This window comes from Zalophus californianus, chromosome X, assembly GCF_009762305.2.
Source record: "Zalophus californianus isolate mZalCal1 chromosome X, mZalCal1.pri.v2, whole genome shotgun sequence".
Taxonomy (NCBI): Eukaryota; Metazoa; Chordata; class Mammalia; order Carnivora; family Otariidae; genus Zalophus; species Zalophus californianus.
The window spans coordinates 108,757,119-108,770,864 of NC_045612.1; the positions used below are offsets into that span (position 1 = coordinate 108,757,119).

At 37.7% G+C, this 13,746-nt stretch overlaps 1 protein-coding gene and 1 non-coding gene across 5 annotated transcripts in view; both read right to left on the reverse strand.

Annotated features, from left to right (window-relative positions):
- The window catches only part of POLA1 (DNA polymerase alpha 1, catalytic subunit), a 299,305-nt gene that overhangs the window by 237,141 nt on the left and 48,418 nt on the right, over positions 1-13,746 (reverse strand). For all 4 annotated transcript variants that reach the window (XM_027609335.1, XM_027609332.1, XM_027609333.1 and 1 more), the window contains 6 exons: positions 13,180-13,296; positions 11,547-11,722; positions 9,056-9,185; positions 8,448-8,567; positions 7,304-7,403; positions 5,410-5,534 (listed from right to left, as the gene is read on the reverse strand). In XM_027609335.1, the coding sequence (XP_027465136.1) occupies positions 5,410-5,534; positions 7,304-7,403; positions 8,448-8,567; positions 9,056-9,185; positions 11,547-11,722; positions 13,180-13,296 (768 nt within the window). The remainder of the gene's footprint in view (positions 1-5,409; positions 5,535-7,303; positions 7,404-8,447; positions 8,568-9,055; positions 9,186-11,546; positions 11,723-13,179; positions 13,297-13,746) is intronic.
- On the reverse strand, positions 6,125-6,254 carry LOC113931674. Its single transcript, XR_003522826.1, has one exon.

Below are 13,746 nucleotides of genomic sequence, written 5' to 3' on the forward strand. Positions count from 1 at the left end.
TCTTCAACAAGATTGGGGAGCAACATGTTTAGAGAAATTGTTTTTAAAATAAAAACACTGAAGGGCGCCTGGGCGGCTCAGTTGTTGAGCGTCTGCCTTCGGCTTAGGTCATGATCCCAAGGTCCTGGGACCGAGCCCCATGTCGGGCTCCCTGCTCCGCGGGAAGCCTGCTTCTCCCTCTCCCACTCCCCCTGCTTGTGTTCCCTCTCTTGCTGTCTCTCTGTCAAATAAATAAATAAAATCTTTAAAAACAAAACACTGAGACCTCTACAATACCCCAACTACGATTTTAGTCAAATGTACTCTCAAACAAGATGCCATAAAACTTTTACAACTATGGAGAATTATGGCAATTATTGTAAATGTTTTAGACTAAAAACTAAAACCCTAAATACTAAATCAGCAAATATCTTTTAGGAATTTGGATCTCATATTTAAAAAGTCTATGAAATTTCCAAAAATTAATATATATACCAATTCCTTAGCATCTATGTAGTACCTTTTATCTGTAAATTGCCTTGCAATTTAGAGATAATAGCAACATTTTAGAAAAGTAACCAGCAGTCTTCTTATATTAAAATTTACAGAAGGAAAAAGCAGGGAAAGCATTAGACCATTTTTCTGAAGCCTCCATTAATTCTATTAACAGGCCACAAAGAAAAACCAGGCATGTTTGCCCCTTCAAAGGTTCAGAATTAAAAATAAACCTCTTGCCTTCAAGCATGTCAACTCAATGCCATTTGATAACCCAGCCTTTACAAAGTATCTGATTTTATAAAGATCAATCAAATGAACAATCTTACAATAGTAACAGGGACCTATTGTTTTCCAATATAGCAGATGATGATAGCAAACCTATTAAAGAGATCTTGGTACACATTCCAATTTATTTATAACAACTAGAGAGATCAGACAAAAAGTTAACTGAAAGGATCTGGAGTCAGGAAATTTACAATCCATGCCCAGCTCTCCCACCACTAGCTATGTGGCACTAGCTACTTTGAAGACCAAATGAGGTACTACACAGAAAAATGATACAGAACCTATAAACTGGCTACATGTATAGTATTTCTTAGATGACCTTTAAGGTCCCTTCCAACTCTTAAATGATTCTATTATATACCCAGAATCCAAACTGGAAAGCTCAAATAAACAAAACAGTGGAGGGGGATGGAGGAGGCTGGATCATGACAATTATCACAAGGCTGGCACAGTAGCAGGACAGTAGCAGGACAGAGTCCAATGAATACCATTTATTCAATGTAGTCACAACCTTTTGGGGATGTCTACCCAATACCTTCTCTTTTAAATTATCCTCTAGTCCCGCAGAAAGGCCCATCCTTAGCAGCTGTATTTGTACTCTGTAAACCCACTCCTGTGGTCACAGTTGATGGGACCAGGTATGGTCACCGGCCTAAGCAAGCTTTTAAGATTCTCTCTTCTAGGAAGACAGAACTAGGGCTGGAAAACAGCTCCCAAAGCATGTAGTGAGAATTAAAAGACATGTAAAACCAGGAGCAAGAGGGCAAACAGACATTTTCTGCCACATGTACAAAGAAGCAGAGAAAAATATAGCGATAACATATACTTTACATCTTTTACTGATGGACAACCACATCTAATCAAACTCCCTACCAGCAATTATATAAGCTTTATACATGAAGAACCACACATTAAGTTATTAAGTCCTACATAAAACTGTTGACTAATCACTGGTTAGATTAAATCCATGTGAAATACTTCAAAAAGATTCTTTTTAAAAAAGTCTGTTTAGTGAGTACAATTGGTAACAAAGGTTTGCGTGGCCAAAATTTAGAATTTAAAATATAGAATTTAAAAGAATAAAAATAGCAAGTGTTGGAGATGATGTGGAATGACTCAAATTCATGGCTAGTTGGGAGTGTGTAACATGGTATAACTACTTAGGAAAATAATTTGGCCGTTTCTTTTCAGGTTAAATATACACTTCCCATACAAACTAGCAAATTCACTCCCTAGGTATTTATCCCCCAAAATGAAAGCCCATGTCCACAAAAAGATATGAACAAGAATGTTTACAGCTTTATTAATAAAAGTTAAACTCAATGGGACACTTGGGCAGCTCAGTCAGTTAAGGGTCTGACACTTGATTTCAGCTCAAGTCATGATCTTTCATGGGTCGTGGGAATCAAGCCCCATGTCAGGCTCTGAGCTCAGCAGGAAGTCTGCTTGAAGATTCTCTCCCTCTACTCTTCCCCCGACTCGCTCGCTCTAAAATAAATAAATAAATCTTAAAAAAAATATTAACTAAACACTGAAAATCCAAATGCTCATCTCAGGAAATGAGATAAAGTGTGGAATACTTCTCAGCAATACAAAGGAAAGAACTACTGATAATGCAACGACACTGATGAATCTCAAAAACATTGTGTTGAACCAAAAAGCCAGACACAAGAGTACATACTGTATTGCTCCACTTATATGAAGTTCTAGAATAAGCAAAACTAAGCGATGGTGATAGAAGTCAGATCAATGGTTGATTGATGGGAGAGGGACCTGATAATAAAGGTCTGAGTGACATACCAAAACTAACAGGATGAAACTAACACAATACTTGCAGGGAAATATATAGCTATAAATATCTATATTAACAGAAGAGATCTCAAATCAATAACCTAACTTTCCACCTTAAGAAAGTAGAAAATTAAGGGTCAACTGTAACAAAGAAAGCAGAAAGAAAGAAGTAATAAAGATAAGAATGGAAATATAGGAGATAGAGAAAAATCAACAAAACCAAAGTTCCTTCTTTGCAAAGATCAGCAAAACTGACAAACTTTTAGCTGCGCTGACAAAAAAATGACTCAAATTACTAAAATCAAGAACAAAAGAGGGATATTACTAATGATCTTAAAGAAACAGTTATAAGGGAATACTATGAACAATTTTATGCCAATAAATTAGATAATCTTACATGAAATGGAAAAATTCCTAGAAAGACACAAACTACCAAAATGGACTCAAGAAGAAATAAAAAAATCTGAATAGACCTATAACAAAGATTGAAATGGAAATCAAAAAAAGACAAGCTTTAAGACCAGGTAATTTCACTAGTGAATTCTATCAAATATTTAAAGCAGAATTAACATGAATCCTTCACAAATTTTCCAAAAAAAAGAGAAGAGGAGAGAACATTTCCCAACTCATTCTATGAGGCCAATATTATCCTAATACCAAAACCAGGCAAAGACATAACAAGAAAACTATATACCAGAAGCCCTTATGAATACAAGCAAAAAACTCTTCAACAAAATACTAGCAAAGTGAAACCAGATACATACAAAAAGGATTATACACCAAGAACAAGTGGAACTTATCCCAGGAACGCAGGTTGGTTCAACACACAAAAATCAATATAATTTACCATATTAAAAGAATAAAGGATTAAAAAGTACATGATCGGGGAGCCTGGGTGGCTCAGATGGTTAAGCGTCTGCCTTCGGCTCAGGTCATGATCCCAGGGTCCTGGGATCGAGCCCCACATCGGGCTCCTGGCTCAGCGGGGAGCCTGCTTCTCCCTCTGCCTCTCTCCCTGCTCATGCTCTCTCTCTCTCTCTATCTCTGTGTCTCAAATGAATAAATAAAATCTTAAAAAAAAAAGTACATGATCATCTCAATATATACAGAAAAAGTGGTTGACAGAATCCAACACCCTTTCATGATAAAAAACATGCAACAAACTGGGAACAGAAGGGAACGTTCTCAATCTGATAAACACCATCTATGGAAAATCCCCAGTTAACATCATACTTAATGGTGAAATAAAGACTGGATGCTTTCCCCCTAAGACCAGGAACAAGTCAAGGGTGTCTGCTCTTGCCAATTCTATTCAGTACTGTACTGAAGGTTCCAGGCACAGCAGTTAGAGTACCCCCCCACCGCAAAAAAAGAAAAAATATAAGGCATCCAGATTATAAAGGAAGAATTAAAACTACCTCTATTTTCAGATAACAGGATACTATATGTAGAAAATGCTAAGGAATCCACAAAAATACTAGAAGTGACAAATGACTTCAGCAAGGTTGCAGCATATAAGATCGATATACAAAAATCAGTTATGTTTCAATACACTAGCAATGAATAATCCAAAAATAAAAGTTCCACTTAAAATAGCATCAAAAAGAATGAAATATTTAGGAATAAATTTAACAAAAGACTTGTACAGTGAATTATTTAGCAACAAGTAGGAATGAAGTACTAAGACATGCTACAACACAGACGAATCTTGAAAACAGTATGCTAAACAGGTACAGCTACTCTGGAAACAGTATGGAGGTTCCTCAAAAAGTTAAAAATAGAACTACCCTATTACCAAGCAATTGCACTTACTAAGTACTTACCCAAAGGATACATAAATACTCATTCAAAGGGGCACATACACACTGATGTTTATAGCAGCATTACCAACAATAGCCAAACTATGGAAAGAGCCCAAATGCCCATTGACTGATGGATGGATAAAGAGGATGTGGTATACATACGCAACAGAATATTATTCAACCATCAAAAGAATGACATCTTGCCATTTGCAACATGGATGGAGCTAGAGTGTATTATGTTAAGTGAAATTAGTCAGAGAAAGACAAATACCATACGATTTCACTCATATGTAGAATTTAAGAAACAAAACAGATGAACATGGGGGGAAAAGAGGGGCAAACCAGAAAACAGACTCTTAACTATAGAGAACAAACTGAGGGTTGCTGGAGGGGAGGTGGGCGGTGGCTGGGCTAAACGGGTGATGGGTATTAACTTGTGCTGAGCACTGGGTGTTATATGTAAGTGATGAATCACTAAATTCTATTCCTGAAACCAACATTACACCATATGTTAACCAGAACTTAAATAAAAATTTGAAAAAAAAAAGCCAAAACAATATGCTAAGTGAAATAAGCCAGACACAAAAGGTCACGTATGATTCCATTTACAAGAAATGCCCAAAATATACAAATCTATAAAGGCAGAAAAATTAGTGGTTGCTGAGGTCTGGGAGGAATGGAGGGACAGAGGGAGGGTACAGCTAAAAGGTAGGGTTTCTTTGAAGAGTAATGAAAATGCCCTCAAACTGACTGTGGTGAAGGTTGAAAATTCAGTGACTGCACTAAAAGCCATTAAATTGTATACCTTAAATGCATGAAATGTATGTGAATTACATCTCAATAAAATTGTTAAATAAAAACGTACAGAACCACTGTGAGTTTCCATCTACTCAACTCTCTCCCTTTTTTGATCACTTGTGACCCTTTAGACCACTAAGAAAGGACAAATTATACCATTAAAAGGAAAAACAAGAATGCTAACCCCTCTGGTTCTCTTCCTTCTTTAAGCACTGCTTCTAATTTCAATTTAAAGAGCCCCCAGTTGAATACAAACCTCTGTAATTTTCTGTGTCTCTGAAGCAACTCTTTGCACTGTTGTAAAACAAATGTTGAATTCCTGAATGATGGAAGGATACAAACTATTGAAGTCCAGGAGCAAAATAAACTTATCATAAAAACCTGCAACAAAAAAGCCGTATTACAAAAGTCTTTTTTAAAAAAAGCAGACGGGAGAAGGGAAAAAAAAAAGGGGGGTGGGGGTTAAAAAAAAAGGAGATTTGTCAAACATAACATTAGAAGTACTGCAGAACGAAGTATATGAGAAAGGATACACTATCCAAAGCGGCGAGTTATACCAAAGAAAAAAAAGTCATCCACTATCACTCCATAAAAATGCCTTGTATTTGAGTAAAAACTCAAGTCACAAAAGAAGAGGAAAGAAGAGAATGTGTCTTATGTTGAAACCAACTACAAAGAACGATCCTTTCCACAGCAGGCCCCAAGTACACCATTATGATGGGCAAACACCTTCTCCTATCAATTGCTTCAGATAGGTGTCATATCCATTTCAAAAAAATGTTGTAAAATTCTCCTTCAGGCAGGTGTTCCCTCCCACCTACCCTGCCACCTCGACCCCCAAAATGTTTAGTGATCCACACCAGTGAGTAGTTATATATTTTTTTTTACCATCATACTTTCTAAGAATAAAATGGGAAGCCCACTCACCTGTACGCAAACGGTATTAAAATCAGACAAGAGATGTATATATATAATGTCAGTAGTGGAACGATCCACCCTTTTTACTTGCAAAGGGTGAACAGAAAGCTACTATATTTCTCTAGGACATTTATAAAGAGTTATCTTCACCTTAAGAAGAAACTGAATAAAAATAAATGTCCACTATTAAGAAAATAAAAACAAATATTGACAGCATACTCTGTGTCAAGCACTATTCTAAACAATCACTTTGTTCCTTAAGTCCCTGTGTGGTAGATCCTCTTTTTTTAAAATTCTAGTGTAAACATACAGTGCTATATTAATTTCAAGAGTAGATATTATTCCTATCTCCATTTTACAGAAGAGGAAAGTGAAGGTTACAAAGGTTCAAGAGGAAGGCAGAATTTAAGCCCAGATCTATCTAACACCAAAGGACTATTGATCTGTTTCAATACAACTAATAATAAATCATTTTGTCAAAAATGTCTCCTATTCAGAGCTCAAGTTACTTGATAAAATTCACATTATTCCTATACAACAATGTAAATATACTAAACACTACTTAATTGTACCCTTAAAAATAGGGAAGAGGGTTAAAAAAAAAGATCCTTTCTAGCACTGTGTACCACAAAACATCTTCTTTGCCATTAACGACAAGGGGGAGTACTCTGCTGTTAAAGTTCAATTTGGTGGTTACCGTCTGTACTTTCTTGAACTTTGCCGTGCAAATGAACTAGTCCTGGCAGCTCAGGCAGAGGCAGAGCCCACCCTCTACAATAGATGGGAGGAGAGAGAGGTGCTCCTACCACCAGACAAATAGCTATGTACTGGACTAGGTGTTGGCAAACTATGCGCAGAACGAATTCAGCCTACCCCCTCTTTTTGTACCATGCATGAGCCAAGAATAGCGTTTACATCTTTAAATGGTTGAAAAAAAATTTTAAAAACAGAGTATCTCATGATACATGAAAATTATACAAAATTTAAATTTCAATATCCATAAACAAAGCTTTCCTGGAACACAGCAAAAAAATCAAAAAGATTCGTATTAATTCATGTCAGGTGACTGGCCAACAAGATTTTCACATGAACAGAAGACAAAAATAAGGTCCTAACAAGACCTATTTGCTAACCTACAAAATATAATTCAGATCTTGCAGTTTCTCAAGCCTAGGTCTGCATTAAAAAATTCCTTAACACCAGGGGCAAATCCACCTGCTGCACAGCCTTACCAGCTTTAGGGTCCAATACCAAGCCTCCAGCATAAGCTGCTTTCTTACGTCCTTTCTTGTATTTATTGGCCTCTCCATCTATGTCTTCATCTTCATCTCCCTAATATTAAATGGAAAGGTTAACTTCACCAGCCAGCAACTGATTAACTAAATAAGAAGTTTTATGATTCCCCCTTTTCCAACTGCAGTACACAATTCTAACAAACATTCTTTAGTTTTAGCTAGTGGTCCTACCTATGGGGAACGACAGTTACTGTAATATGTTCACAAACCCAAATGAACGCCAAGCATGGGAGTTACCAAAACACTATATCCCTGAGTTAATATGCAAATTCTACTTTAAAATATTTCTGAATTCACAGAATCTTTTATTTTTTTAAATCAATGGATACTAAAAACACAATGCTTCATATTATGTAAAATCTAAGACAGTAAAAGAGCCCTCAAATTCATTACTCTAACAATCATGATGTAGAAATATTATTTTAGATATGATCATTATTCCCATTATCGTGGACACCTTAAAATAAGTGTGTCCATGTACTGAAAATTCACCAAGTAGTTTATTAATAACCAATATTCAATACCTCAGAAGTCAATTTTGATAATGTACATAAAACAAATACAAGAATTTGAACCATCTTAACATTAAATTCCCCCCTTTGAGTCAACTGCTATCAGTGATGACAAAAATGGTAGCTAAGTTTTAGTTCCAATGTCATGGAGGCCACTTCAGAAAACTGATTGTGGTGACCTGATCCTACTAGCATATAAAAATGCAACAAAGCAAGAAAAAATAAAGGCTCATGCATTTAAGGAAATAAAAGGTTTAACTGGTATCTAACTTTGGATACTGCTAAGATGGCAAAACACTTTCCTAGTATGGTCACCCATCAGAAAGACTTAATACCGCCCTTCAAGAAATTCCTATTTCACAAAAAATTTTTACCCACACAGAAAAAAGTGAAGAAGGAAATCACCACACAAACACAACAGAATGAATCTGACACGGTTCCTACAGTATACAGGAGATTAATTATTTTGGAAGCAGAAGTTATCACAGCAGAAAGAGCTATCTAGGTAATAAAAGGGGAGGAGGTTAAAAAAAAAAAAAAGGCAAAACACTATGCAGTTTTGAACCCACCAGTTTTTGCTGAGGCTTTCTGAAAATCTGCTTGTCAGGCACAATATAGTTGTTTTCATAAAACGCATGAAGCAACAAGAACTCATTACGCTCGGATCGTCCACCCATCAGCGTCCTGGACTATTAAATAGAATTTCTTTTTTAAATTTGAGCTCAAAACTGTAACAAAAGCAACTTTAAGGTGGTAAATTTAATCATAGCACCTCCTCCATAATCATTCTTCCTAATAAGGGCTGCTTTAAAAATAAGAAGGCACAAAATTCATTCTAACATTTTCTTTCAGCATTATACTTAAAAAGAGACAAAGAACGCTTAAAATACTGACACTACTTGGGCTATTTCTTTACTCCCAAATAGACCATGCCACACATCAGACACATCCAGATGTTAGAGATGATCCTTATGTTCACCCAAAATTTCAACATACTGCACCTGGCTTTCCTCCCCTTCTCGCAGCCAGTTCATTTCACAAAAGAAGACCAGCTTCCAGAATACAAGTTACTCATTTTATAAGCATGCATTTAGACTCATTATCATATAACAACTACCCCAAGCAAACATTGAATCCAACAGGAAATGCTTTTTCCCCCTTTCTAAGTTAAATTTACCATAATGTTCCCAGCGATGTTAGTGATCTGCAATGCTAATGGAAGAACATTTAGCTCACACATGATCTGCAAAATGAACCTGGCATCTTTCCAGGTGTGTTCCAACAGGTACAACAGATGAGAAGATTCACTGTACAGAAAAGTAAGAATGAAACAGAATCAAGTAATTAAAAGAAACAATGACTATAATCAGAACTTCATAAAATATTACAAAAAAATTTTGGTATGAGTAACTTCAGAGCAATGGCACCTTGGCTTTGGAAACAATTTCAAATAAGGCTGGTATGAAACCATGAATTCATTCATGTCATTGATCCCAATGCCTTTCTCCAAAACACGCACACACAAAAATCCTATAAATACAAAGTAAAATTATGCATTAACTACGACCTGAAAACTACCTAAATCCTTTTATTCGTTCCATCTAATAAGTATGTGTTACATGCCGGGCATGTGCCGGGCATAGTTCTAGATTCTGGCTGTAACCAAAAGACAAAGTACCTGTCCTCCTGGGGCTTATGTCCTCATGGGAGAGACAGAGTATAAATTAAAATACATATACATGGTAGGTTATATAATGTTCAGTGTTAAAAAAATTAAGAAGCAAAGGAAATATTAAGTATCAGGAGCAGGGACTGAAATTTTAGTTAGGGAAACAGGGAAGAGTTCACGGAGAATAAAGAACCAAGGGATGCCTGGGTGGCTCATTCGACTAAGCATCCGCCTTTGGTTCAGGTCATGATCTCACAGTCCTGGGCTCGAGCCCCACGTTGAACCCCGCATCGAACCCCGCATCGGGCTCCTTGCTCAGCGGGGAGTCTGCTTCCCCCTCTCCTTCTGCCTGCCGCTCCCTCTGCTTCTGCTCTGTGTGTCTGTCTCTTTTTCTCTCTCTCAAATAACTAAATAAAATCTTAAAAAAAAAAAAGAACTGGAAGAGGTGAGGAGGCAATCCTTGTGAATGGATATCTGAGAGAAGAGCATCCAGGCAAACAGAACAGCACATTCAAAGGCTCTGAGCTGAGCACAAATCTGGCACTTCCAAGACCAGAAAGGAGACTGTGGCTGGAACAGAGACAATGATGGAGAGTGCAGAAGGACAGAGTTAAAGGCAGAGATACACACTGTCTAGGACCTTGTGAGTCAGAGTAAGAACTCTGGTTTTTACTCTAAATGAAACAGTCACTGGAAGATTTTGACCAGAGTGCAGTATCTGACTTAACTTTAGATAACCCTGGTTCCTGGGTTGAAAACAGACAGCAAGGAGTCAAGGGCAAAAGCAGAGAGACCAACAAAGAGGCTGACATATGACTCATTAATCCAGGGGAAAGAGCAGGGTAGTGTGGACCAGGATGGGTTCAATGGGGGAGAAAAGAAGTGGTCAGATCTAGACATATTTTGAAGATAAAGCTGACAGGATTCTGTGATGGCTCAAACATGAGATATCTATCAGAAAGAGGAATCATGGAAGCCTCAAAGGTTTTGGGCCAAACATAACTTCGGAGATTTCTAGGAGTACTGGAAAAATAAGAGTGTCACTCTTAAGGAGAAACTATAAGAGGAGCCTAGGGGAAAAGATCAGGAGCTGAGCTTCTGAACATGTTAGGCTGGAGGTTCATATTAGACATCAAGTAAAACAGGCAGGTGGATACAGGAGTCTGGAATTCAAAGGAGAGATCTAAGCTAAAGATACCCAAGCAGGAGGCATCAGCACCACATGGTACCGAAATTCCTGAGACTTGATGAGATCACCTAGAAAGAGCATAGTAGAAATAGAAGCAGTCCAAGGACTTGGGAAGAATGGGCAGAAAAGAATAAGTGGCAAGAGGAGTAGAAGAAACTCTGTTTAGGAAATAATTAAGCATAAAGGTTCAGTTGTACAAAGTAACTTAAGATCTGGAGGTCTAATATATAGCAATGTGACTACAGTTAACAATACTGTACCATATACTTGAAATTTGCTGAGAGGGTAAATCTAAAGCACTGTAATGACAAAAAGAAATAGTAACCATGTGAGGTGATAGATATGTTAATCAGCTTATGTTGATTATTTTACAATGTATACATTTATCAAACATCAGTTTGTATACCTTAAATATATACAATTTCTATTTATCAATTTTACTCCAAGAAAGATGGATAAAAGAAATAATCAAGTAATATCTCTACATAGTGATTTCTCAGTTTTTCTATTTCCAAAAGATTTACACTATCTCCTGAAGGAAACCTCACTATCACATCAATTTCCAAACTGCTCTTAGGAAACATCTAGATGAGGTCAGGATGAGTAAGGGTGATGGAGATACATTGATAAAATAATTCAAGAGGAAAAATAATTTAAGTTATTAAAGTAACAGAGATGCTGGTGCTGACATGAAGGCAGTTCCACCCCAGAAACCCACACACTCCTGGTCCCTCCAGCCTGAAGGCGATGCTGGCCTCCTGCTGTTGCTCATTTCAAGACAGACAAACTCCAAAGCACCCAGAATCATACCTGTACATATTTCGTACATTTTCCATTGGGATTACAACCCTTTCAGTTCTCAGGATTTGTTGAACAAGTTCAGACAAATGGTAGCTTTTACAACGAATCAATTCCTTTGCTGAAATTTCCACATCACAGATCATTCGGCCACAGGTAGCGTTTCTTTCACCAAATCCACTCCTGCCCTACAGGGGGAGGACAAAAAGCAAATCCCATGGACGAGCAGACACTGGGAACCTTCTGTTCTAACTCGCTTTGAAGCTAGCCCAGAGTTACAATGAGGAAACTCAATCTCCCATTCACCACTCAGTCAGCCATCAGTCAAATATTTCTGAATGTATGGGGCACCTGAGTGGCTCCATCGGTTAAGCGTCTGCCTTCAGCTCAGGTCATGATCCCCGGGTCCTGAGATCGAGACCCGCATCAGGCTCTCTGCTCAGAGAGCCTGCTTCTCCCTCTTCCTCTGCTACTCCCCCTACTTTCCCCCCTCCTTTCTCTCACTGGCAACTAAATAAATAAAATCTTTAAAAAAATATTTCTGAATGTTCACTATGTAGCTGACACTGCTCTAGCACTAGGGATATAGCAGTGAGCAAAACAGAAGATTCCTGATCTCATCTGAAATATACAACAAAAAATGGACATCAAAAGCAAGAAACTATATAGTTTCAGGAGATAATAAACATACGGAAAAGAGAAAAAGTAGAACAGGTGAGGAAAACGGGAATTTAGGGGGGCTGCACCTTAAATCGGGTAGTCATGGTAGGCCTCACTCAGAAGATGCCATATAAAGAAAACCCATGAAGGGGTAAGGAGTTAGTAAATCAAGCGCTGGGATGAAGGTTAATAACAGCTCTATCACCTTAAAGGGAAGAACAGGAAAAGAAGCAAGAGCACTGGCTCCAACTCCAATCTGCAACAGCAGAATCTACTGAAAGTATCATAAAAGGTACAGATTCCTAAGTTTTCTGATGAGGCAACATGCCCATTTTAGTTGTAAGCTTTAAGTAAAATAAGATTTCAAGCAATGAGCACTCTCATGCTTAGGAAATGAAGGTGGCTTCATACAAAAACCACCAAAACCTCCCTAAGTGAAAACAAGCAGGTAGAATGAAAAATACATAGGCTTTAAAAGAGTCAAGACAGGCCAGGTTCAAAACCTCAGTTCTTCCCCAGACTAGGCCTACAACCTTGAACAAGTTCTGTTACCCCTGTGAGAAGCATAGCAAAACTGGAGTTGCTGTGACAGGCAACTACTGCGCAGGCACTTAGCCTGTGGCTGCCTTACACATTCAACGTCAGCTCCCTCCCACTCTTCCTTCCCCTCTGAGTCCTGAATGATAACACTTACTGATCTCTGAGCCCTGCAACTCTGCTCTAAGGGCTACAGCATCGGTAACACCGAAGTGGAAGTAACATGTACGTGCCATCTCTAGATTCTAACAGCTGATTTTAAATAACTACCAGAGGCTTCAACCAATAAAATGTTGCATTCAAAGGAAAAGATGTTTAGTGCCAAAGTTAAAATGTCCTATTACAAGACAACCAACTCTCAGTCAAAGAAGCACAGCATGTTCCCAGGTAGCTACTCTCCATATAAAGAAGCCAAGTCAAGAAGTAAGATTTTGAAAACTATTTTTACCCCAAGCTTTGGCATGTTGGATCGCTTCAGTCGACCTATCTTGGACCAGTGAGGAACTTTGCACACGTTAATTCTCTGCAGGAGCACTTCCAGTTCAAATCCATAAATATTATGACCCTAGTCAGAAAAAGAAGGCAGCCAATAACATTATAACAAACGCAAATTAGAGGATTTATCTTCATATGCACAGAATTTCTTTGCCCTTTCTTTTTCTGGTCTCTAATTGAAGGCATCATGAGCTTACCTCCGATTGGGGTCCTTTCTTCTTCAGGAATGTATTCATCAGCAGCATTCATTAGCCTTGACATTAACAAAACTGCTAAGCAGATTGCTGGAATAAACTTTATTTCATCCTAATTGATGCAAGGTTCATATGATGTCTTTTAATTTTCAGCTCATGCCTCATAGTCTCGGAGGCAAATGCAAATTTTTATGTCCCATACTTTTTCACGATCAGTAAAAGCTTTGTTCAAGTAATTCCATTTTAATTCCTTAAAAACTGAGAATCTGCCTGTGTTCTGCAACAGTTTATACAGACTTCTTAGAAAACTCGGGAACTGCATCTAC